Raw genomic sequence first — 9,412 nt, forward strand, 5'->3', positions numbered from 1 at the left:
TCTATGCAACCAAAGAAGTGAGGTTTTTACCCACGAAAGCTTATGCCCAAATAAATCTGTTAGTCTTTAAGGTGCCATCAGATAATGTGAGCATCATGCAAGACCCACACTACCTTATTTTATACAGATAAAAAGGGCGTGAACTTAACAAGAGGACAAAGAAAGCAGAACTGACAAGTTTACCTGAGGCTAGACATACATATTCAATTTCCTTACTAACTTTTACAGATCTCCGGTTAATGTTCCACCATTAGCTTAAGTGGACTCATTGTTTATGCCTTAATGTTTCTTTTCCTGACACCTGTATTTCAACATTCCTTATTTCTGCTTAAAGGTACATACAGCATTTCTTTAATCCATTCTATTTTTACAATTTTTTTTTACTATTTTTTCATTCTACTTTCACACTACCCTCCACTCTTCTGGATCATCTGCTGTTCTATGTTCAGAATTATGCTTTAGAGAAAGTCCAGCGGAGGGCAACGAAAATGATTAGGGTGCTGGGACTTACGAGGAGAGGCTGAGGGAACTGGGGTTATTTAGCCTGCAGAAGAGAAGAATGAGGGGGGATTTGATAGCAGCCTTCAACTACCTGAAGGGGGGGTCCAAAGAGGATGGAGCTCGGCTGTTCCCAGTGGTACCAGATGACAGAACAAGAAGTAATGGTCTCAAATTGCAGTGAGGGAGGTCTAGGTTGGCCATAAGGAAATACTCTTTCACTAGGAGGGTTGTGAAGCATTGGAATGGGTGGGTTCCTAGGGAGGTGGTGGAACCTCCATCCTTAGAGGTTTTTAAGAACCGGCTTGACCAAGCCCTGGCTGGGATGATTTATTTGGGGATTGGTCCTGCTTTGAGCAGGGGGTTGGACTAGATGACCTCCTGAGGTCTCTTCCAACCCTAATCTTCTATGATTCTATGCTTCTCACCAAGGGAATGGAAATCAGTTTGGATACAAAAAGAGTAAAAAGCTGAATATCCTCAAGGTTCAGAAATACTGTCTCTGTTAAAAAAGAAAAACGGGTCACATTTGATATTAAGGTTTTATTTATAAAGGGTTAATAAATAAGCAGATGTTCTACGCTTGCTACAAACGTAAGTAGTGGGTGTTGAAGATGGTTAAAAGCCACTTATTAACCTGTTGGATTATGTAACAAGTGATTAATCATTTATTAAAACATCTAATAATCATTTATTAATCCTTTATAAACTATTTGTCAATGGATCCTTAATATAAAGTGTGACCAAAGGCTGCAAAAAGTGCTGTAGAATTTAATAAAGAAGAAGAATCTTTCTATGCAGTTTTCAAACAGACCCATAAAATGCTACGTAGCAGGGGTATAAGTCTCTGAGTTTCTCTATTAGATGGCTTCAAAATTCTACAGAATGGATCTCACGTTATTATTTCTATTCCAGGAATGCTTAGAGGCCTCAATGTTAATTCGGGCTCCATTGCGCTAGGCACTGTACAAAGACATAGGGCTTGTTTTCACGTACAGCACTACAATGGCTCAGCTCCACTGGTGCAGCTGAGCCGCTGTAAAACGCCCGAGAGGGCTTCTCCTGTCGGAGTAGTTCATCCACCTCCCTGAGAGGCGGTAGCTGTGTCGGTGGGAGAAGCTCTCTCGTCAACATAGCGTGTTTACATGGGGAGTTAGGTCGGCATAACTGCGTTGCTCAGGGGTGTGATTTTTTCACACCCTTGAGCTACGTGGTTATACCAATGTAAGTATGTAGTGTAGACCTGCCCATAGTAACATACAGTCCCTGCCTTGGAGAGCTTAGAATCCAAGGGCAGGCTTTACCAAGGTATTTAGGCACCTAATGCCCATTAATTTGAAATCAGTAGGTGCTAGGCACCTAAATACCCTGGTGAATCCCACCTAAATAGACAAAGCAGACAAAGGAAGGAGGGGAAATGGAGATGAAGTGACTTGCCCAAGGTCACGTAGCAGGTCAGTGGCAGAGCTGCGAATAGACCACAGGTCTCCTGAGCCACCCTGTCTAGTACCCGTGCCCTGTCTACTAGTCCATGTCTAGTACCCGTGCCCTGTCTACTAGCCCACACTGTCTCCCCATCCATAGAATTAAATTTTCTATTCAATTTCATTGGCCTAGCCCAGCGAGCGGAAGGTCTGCTTGAGGTTCGTGCCATTGGCAGCGGCAGCTTTCTCCAGTGGGGACAAGGCTTCTTGCTCCACACCAGTCATCAAAGCTGGCTCTGAGCAGAGGAGAGGGAGGCCATGCTGCGCCTTGGAATGTCCCAGGCTCCTTCTGGGGACACTGATACCCATTCAAGCGCCGGCAGTGCACTTCCACACGCACCCTTGCGACTTTAAGGCATGATCTAAGCCCTATATTCTCAGGTCACGTTGCAGTACAGAACAGAATTGCCCATCCACAAAGCCTTTTGCTGTTCCTGGCTCCCAGGAGAGTCCACATCACTCGAGATGATTCAGGACCCTTGAGAGTGACTGGGATGAAGTAGAAGAAAATGAATATTTCAGTAAATGAGCCATACCTGCGGCAGAACCCGGGTAGTGTCATCCAGTGCAATCCGCATGGATGTTATTTTGGGTTCATTGAGGCACTGAGTAATGAGCATTTTTGCTGCTAATCAGATTGATAAATAAGCGAATTAAAATCTTTGGTTTGCTCTCAGCAGAAGTCTCCTAAATTAAGTGTTTTCATCTCACCCCGGCGAGAGGAGGCAGATTTGCTTAGCAGTCATCATGAATAATTACCCCAGTTAGGATAGGGGTGGGTTAGAAGCCAGGTTTTTTTTCTCCATACTAATCCTAATCATTTAACTAAATTAATTGCTTCCAAACAGATGCCCAAATGTGTCCATCGCCTAATCCCCTGGACAAGGAGCTACTCGTCACCAATCCTTAAGCAGTTTCTTGTTCTAACTTTATAGCCATTAATCAGTGATTCCCAATATCTTTGGGCGATGATGCCTATTTACCAGAATAATACCGTGGCTCACTTGCTGTCCATCACTAAGATCCCTGCATATTCTACCCTGTGGATCAAGTGGTGCAGAAGGCCCTGTGTAAGGACACTCTTACCCTGTGGGAGGCAGGCATGGATGGGGGAGTCTAGAATGCCAATCAAAGGAGCCGGTGTGCAGTGTGTGGGAGCCACCACGCTGGTGGAGAACTAGTGTGGACAGGTTCAGGTGCTGCTGCATCTTGTGGGTGTACGTGGGATATGATTTTCTCATCTCCTCTGGGTTGGTAAAATCACGTCTGCACCCAGCTGCTTGTTGAGAGAGCGTAATTAATCTAGAAAGACGTGGCACTGTGCCAGGAGGCCTTTTTAATTAAAAGAGGTTGGGGCATCTGAGAATCTCTATTAAACCTGGCGTCGCCACTGAAGTCATGGAGTGTGTGTCTAAATTTGGATGGCGGGGAGGATAGAGCGTCATGCGTCATCTCAGGACAGAATGTGATTTTGCTTGCTAACATCTCTACGGGGGGAGGGGGGTGTCCTGTGTCACAGACCTCTGGGGCCACGTACACCTCCCCGTTGCAATCGTGTGACTTTTCCTGTGTTCCTGCTGACTTTGAAGGGATGTAGGGGGTGAAGCTGGTTGCTCACACAGCTCAGGCATAGCTTGTTACAGTTCATACTAACGGGGCAATGGGAGCCTGTGCCTTTAACAATGCTGGTGGAATGCTCCTGCCCTGCCTGGCCCTAAGCTGGGGGTATAGGTCCTGGAAGGAGGAGTAGCTGAACCAGCCTTTTGGGCTGGGTCCCAACATTCCTTATCGCCTGGCTTAGAGGTGTATGTTTGCTCACGGGGTGTGGGAGGATGGGTGGGTGGGTGGGTGTGTCTGCTTCTTTCCCACTGGGGCATAGATGGGGTGTGCAGGGCCAATGTCCTTCCACAACGCAAATTTCCCCGCTCATCAAAGTCCTGGTAAAATGTGGTACACACCGGCTCCTTTATTGGAACCTTTCATGGCAGCATCTTCCCAGTGTTTTGCTTGAAGGGCTGCACACTTCCGACATGTCCTTCATTATTTCACTAGGTCACTGGAGGCTGCAGGCATAGCACTATTTGGGTTTTTATACTGCACCCGTCACCATGGTATCTAAGCACCTGAGGTGTCACGGAGGTGGGCAAATGGGATCCACTCGTCATGCTGTTTGGTGGCTTGTTAGATGAGCTTTAACCTAGTGGAAGCATCTGTTTCCCGTCATTCAGGTGGCCCCTTTTCCTCCATGTATCTGAATGTTTTTGCTGGGAGCGGGATGGGTGAGCCTGGTCCTAGGCCGGGTTCTGTGTCTCATCCCACCCCATCTCACCCCATGTTGCTTTGTCCCCTAGCAGCTGGAGTGAAGGATGTTCTCCTCTGAGAAGCCCTACGAGAATCAGCACTTCTCGGCCCTGAAGAAAGACTGCCAGCGGCAGAAGGTGCTCTTCGAGGACCCGCTCTTCCCCGCCACTGACGACTCCCTCTTCTACAAGTCACGCATTCAAGGCATCCAGTGGAAACGTCCGAATGTAAGTGAGGCTCGAATGCCCTCCCTGTGCACATCCTTGTGCTGCTCCCCTGGGGTCACACCTTAAAAAGCAAGTAACTCTGCTCCCCAGCGCGCTGCCATAGGTACCCTGTTACCATAGTACCCGAGCTCCTCGACGGCTCTAATGTATCGATCCTCCCAGCAATTCTGGGAAGTAGGGCTGTGCTATTATCCCCATTGTAGAGATGGGGAACTGAGGCACAGAGAGACTTGCCCAGGGTCACACAGGAGGTCTGTAGCAGAGCAGGGAACTGAACCTGAGTCGTTTGACTCTCAAGCTGGCCCGCTAATCACTGGATTACACTTCCTTTACCTTCGCCCTCTGCAAGAGCCTCTGTTCTTGTACATTGCTTGTGAAAGGCGCTCAGAGCAAGGAAGATGTTTGAAGGGCAGCATGACTTGTGGCGTGACAGTGTGTCTAGTGGTTGAAACAGGAGGCTGGGAGTCAGGACCCCTGAATTCTACAGGCCACATCCCGGATACCGGCAGCTCCCATTGGGAGCGGTTCTGTTCCACTGAAGTCGGTGGGAGTTTCGGCATTGTCTTCAATGGCAGTCCCATCTGGCTCCTTGAAGCCAATTGGAGTCGCAGGTGTTCAGGATGTTTGCTCCTTCCTCTGCCACTCAGCACATGACCTTGGGCTTGTCCCTCAACGGTGACTTGTAACCGTAACTCAACTGTGTTTGTAAAGTGAATGTAATAATAGTTCTAAGCTATAGGAGGGCTCGATGTTGTTGCTAATCCTCTTAGGGACTAACTGATGTTTGCAAAGTGCTGCTAAGATGCTAGTCGTTGGGTTTTATTTATTTGGTTTTGGAGGATTATCATGCAGTCCCAACCCCTTATTTAATGGCTTGTCAGCTGCAGCAGCCTCTGTCCCAAAGGTCTCCCAGAGATTCCTGAAGCTCTGGACTTTACCTGCTGGTCCCCTTCAGGCGCTGTTTTCCCTCTCTGCTCCACATGCAGCAATAGCCCCAGAGATGCCTACACACCACAGAGATGGATGGGTTGGAAATACACAGAGAGATGGGGGCGGGGGGCAGGGGAGTGCTGGGACGTGAGGTGCAGAGGGGCCAGCAGCATGGTTCATCCTTGATCACGTGGAAAGGACGGGGCTGTCACCTGTGGTCCTGTGTCTCTGTCTGTCCATGTCTCCTCAGCACAAGGAAATTGCACCTGGCGATTTTCTCTTTGGCTGGGAGGGAGGTCACGCAGGGCACTGCGATCAGCTGCCAGCAGTTTGATGCATCTGGCATTTGCTCCCTGGGGTACTCTGTGTTCCCAGTGCTGCGTGCAGTGCCTGCCTGAGGCATTCACTTCAGCTTCTGTCGGTGATTAACCTCTGGGCATCCGGGCACTGCCTGCTCTAGCAGGCTGGGCACAGGAGGTATCGGGGGTGGGCCTGGGAGAAAACCCTGTGGTGGCCCCCACGCTGCCTAAGGGGGCAATAGGTCATGGATCCGTGTCCTGATTGATCCGGGGCCTAGCCCTACCCTGCCCCTCAGAGAGTGCTAGGCATGGGGGAGCCACTGGGGACCTAGAGCCCCCTCGTCTGGAGCCATGGGGCAGGGAGCACCTTTCGCAAGGCCGTGAGGATGGGAGCAGTGCGCGAGGAGCTGCTGAGGCAGCCTGAGTAGAGCTGAGCTCTGGGCTCCCACCCAGCACTGCCTCCGGGCATGTGAGCCAGCAGAGCCAGGGAGCTGGGACTCTTGGCTGGAGGGAGTAGGGTTGTTGTCCTGCTTTCTCTCCCTCTCTCACTCCCCTGGCTGGGGCTCTACTCTGGAGCTCATTATCAATCTGCTGAGCTGTTGCTGGGCTCACCTTTCTAACCCAGCCTGTAACGCACCTTAGGTCCTCCCAGAGTAGGGTTACCATACGTCCGGATTTTCCCAGACATGTTCGGCTTTTTGGTCGTCAAATCCCCGTCCGGGGGGAAATTCCAAAAATCCGGACATGTCTGGGAAAATAGGGAGGGGTCGTGGGGCTTGGATCCACGCTGGAGCCGGAGCCGGAGCCGCTGGGGCCGGCGGTGCTTGGCTGGCGCCACTCGGCCGGTGCTGGGGCCGGTGCCGGACGGGCCGGTGCCCCGGGGCCCGATCCGAGCTGGAGTCACTGGGGCCAGAGCCGCTCGGCCGGTGCCCCAGGGCCCAAGCCGAGCTGGAGCCACCGGGGCAGGCCGGAGCCGCTCGGCCGGGGCCAGCGCGCTCGGCCGGAACCAGGGCCGGTGCCCCGGGGCCCAAGCTCGGCCGGAACCAGGGCCGGTGCCCCGGGGCCCAAGCTGGGCCGGAGCTGCCGGGGCCGGAGCCGCTCGGCCGGTGCCTGTGTCCCGGGGCCCGAGCCGAGCTGGAGCCGCCGGGGCGGGCCGGGGCTGGCGCACTCCGCCAGAACCGGGGCCGGCGCCCCAGGGCCCAAGCCGGGCCGGGCCGGAGCCGCTGGGGTCGGAGCCACTCGGCCGGGGCCAGTGCCCCAGGGCCCGAGCCGAGCTGGAACCACCGGGGCGGGCCGGGGCTGGCGCCCCAGGGCCCGAGTCGAGCTGGAACCGCCGGGGCGGGCCGGGGCTGGCGCGCTCGGCTGGAACTGGGGCTGGCGCCCCAGTGCCCGAGCTGAGCCGGGCCCGAGCCACTCGGCCAGGGGGCCGGACTGGGCCGCGCCTCCTCGCACCCCCCCGCCCCAGCTTACCTGCTGCCTGCCTCCCTGTTTCAGGCTTCCCGCGAACATTTGATTCGCAGGAAGCAGGGGAGGGGGAGGAGCAGGGGGGCGGAGCGTTCAGGGGAGGAGGCGGAGTTGGGGCGGGGACGTTGGGAAAGGGGCGGGGCGGGGGCGGGGCCCCTTGGAGTGTCCCCTTTTTGTTATTTTAAAAAGTGTTAACCCTATCCCAGAGCAACCCCCTGGCTGCAGGGAGACGCTGCCAGCGCTGCCTTAGCCGGTGTGCCACTGTGCAGGGAGGCTACCTGGCAAGATTTCTCAGAGCTGCTGTGAGCAACCCTTGTGTCTCTCTCTGCCCCTGCTGGGAGTCTCTAGAAAGCCGGCTTGTCTCTCCAGAGTGACAGTGGAGCCTTTATCCAGGAGGGAGTGGGGGAGGGAATAAAAAGGCTTTGTGTAAAGGGAGGGTAAGGGCTGAATTGATTCTTTGTGTGCATGGCAGGAGGAGCAACGTTGCACCGAGCCACCGCCGAAGCGGTCATGCTGCCCTGCTGAAAACGGACTGGCTGCACCAGCACGGTTCCTCTATGGCAGTGGTCCCCAAACTCCCTCCCCCCCCCATTATCCCTGTCTGTGCCCCACCCCCGGAGCCTGGAATGGGGCCGCGGCTCCAGGCAGAGGGCCGCAGTAAGGGGGCTGAGGCTGGGGGCAGGGCTGGGAGCGGAGCCTTGGGCGGGGCCAGGAGTGGAACTGGGTGGCGCTCCCTCCTCACCCCCCATGGGAACTGGCCCAGGCTCCGGCCGTGCCCCCTGAACGCTCCTTCGCACCCCTGTAGGGGGGCTTGCCCCACAGTTTGGGGACCTCTGCTCTGTGGGAAGCTCCCATGTAACGTTAAGGATGCGTTGGGGTATCTTTTCAGTCAGTTTTCTTATGGGGACTGGCAGGAGCCCAATTGCTTCCAGCTTTCAGAGTAGCAGCCGTGTTAGTCTGTATCCGCAAAAAGATCACTATGGGACTAGTCTGTACCAAGCACTAGAAAAATGTACAATAGGGGACAAACCTGGGCTGGCCCCGGGGAATAGACTGCTTGGGCCAATAGGTCTTTTCTGTGTCTAGCGTCTTAAAGCGCGTGTGGATGTGGCCATACTATGATGATGGGCACTATATAAAAACACGGCTGGATGGATAGGCCAGAGCAAGCGGCTGGCTGAGTTCCTGGGGAGCTGATGATTTTAATGCTGCTGAGGCTTAATTGAATGGTATTTATTGTATAATTAATGATCCGGTTCCTATACCCGTAGACAGGCATCTTCGTTACTCTAAATCTAAATAAATCCGTAATGGGCTCAAGGGAACACTGGGGCAGGGCCTGGCCAGCTGGCCTAGTGGGTCTCGGCCATCGCCAGGTGTTATAGTTCCGTGACAATGTGATATCCAGCCCTGTGATGCTGGCCGGGGTAAAACCCAAAGTAAGGGGCTCAGGGTGCCTAGAATACTGTTCTGCTTTGGCTCTCAGCACATGAGCTTGGAGGTCTCACCCAGGCTTTCATCGCAGAGGGACCCCAACAACCCTTCCAGCCCCAGCTCCCCCCACCCCGAAATGTCTTTGTGCAGTGCATAGCCCCTCTGACTAGCATTCCCAACACTGTGACAAGTTCACTGCTCCCTTAAAGAGACAGTACACAGCAACCTGTTAGCTCAACTGGCGTTAACACAGTCTCCCCTTCAGTCACTGCACGGAGTTGGTGTATAGTGCAAGTAAAACGCATTTATCAGCAAAAGGACCCAGGTTTCAGTGATACCAAGTAGAAGTAATAGGGCTAGAAATGGCCACAAACAAAAGTGAAAATTCACTACTAAGAGTGAAACTCAACTTAATGAACTAGAGTCTTTTGCTCCACGTTTTCTCACCATAGTCGTTCTTCCGGCATGGCTGGCTAGTCCTCAGCCAGGACCCAATCCCAGAGCCCAAAGCACTTAGTTTTTATGTCTCCTCAAGTGAAGGATAACTGGGAACCCCAGCCAATGGGAGCTACAGGGGGCGGTGCCCGCAGGCAGAGGCAGCGCGCAGAGCTGCCTGGCCATGCCTTTGCCTTGGAGCTAAGGGATGTTGCCGCTTCTGGGGAGCCCCACTGAGGTAAGTGCCACTCAGAGCCTTCACCCCCTCCCGCACCCCAACCCCCTGCCTCAGCCCTGAGCCCCCTCCTACACCCAAACTCAGGCTGCTGCTGGGGGGGGG

General features: G+C 53.5%; 1 protein-coding gene across 7 annotated transcripts in view; it reads left to right on the forward strand.

The window, feature by feature from the left end:
- CAPN5 (calpain 5) overlaps positions 1-9,412 on the forward strand; it is a 119,003-nt gene that overhangs the window by 32,669 nt on the left and 76,922 nt on the right. For 4 of the 7 annotated variants that reach the window (XM_026651629.2, XM_026651631.2, XM_026651626.2 and 1 more), the window contains one exon: positions 4,334-4,510. In XM_026651629.2, coding sequence (XP_026507414.1) covers positions 4,349-4,510 — 162 coding nt within the window. In that variant the 5' untranslated portion in view covers positions 4,334-4,348. The remainder of the gene's footprint in view (positions 1-4,333; positions 4,511-9,412) is intronic. The other 3 variants (XM_026651632.2, XM_029911567.1, XM_026651634.2) reach the window with 1 other exon arrangement.

The sequence above is a fragment of the Terrapene carolina genome, unplaced genomic scaffold (genome assembly GCF_002925995.2).
Source record: "Terrapene carolina triunguis isolate 2854851 unplaced genomic scaffold, T_m_triunguis-2.0 Scaffold97, whole genome shotgun sequence".
Classification (NCBI taxonomy): Eukaryota; Metazoa; Chordata; order Testudines; family Emydidae; genus Terrapene; species Terrapene triunguis.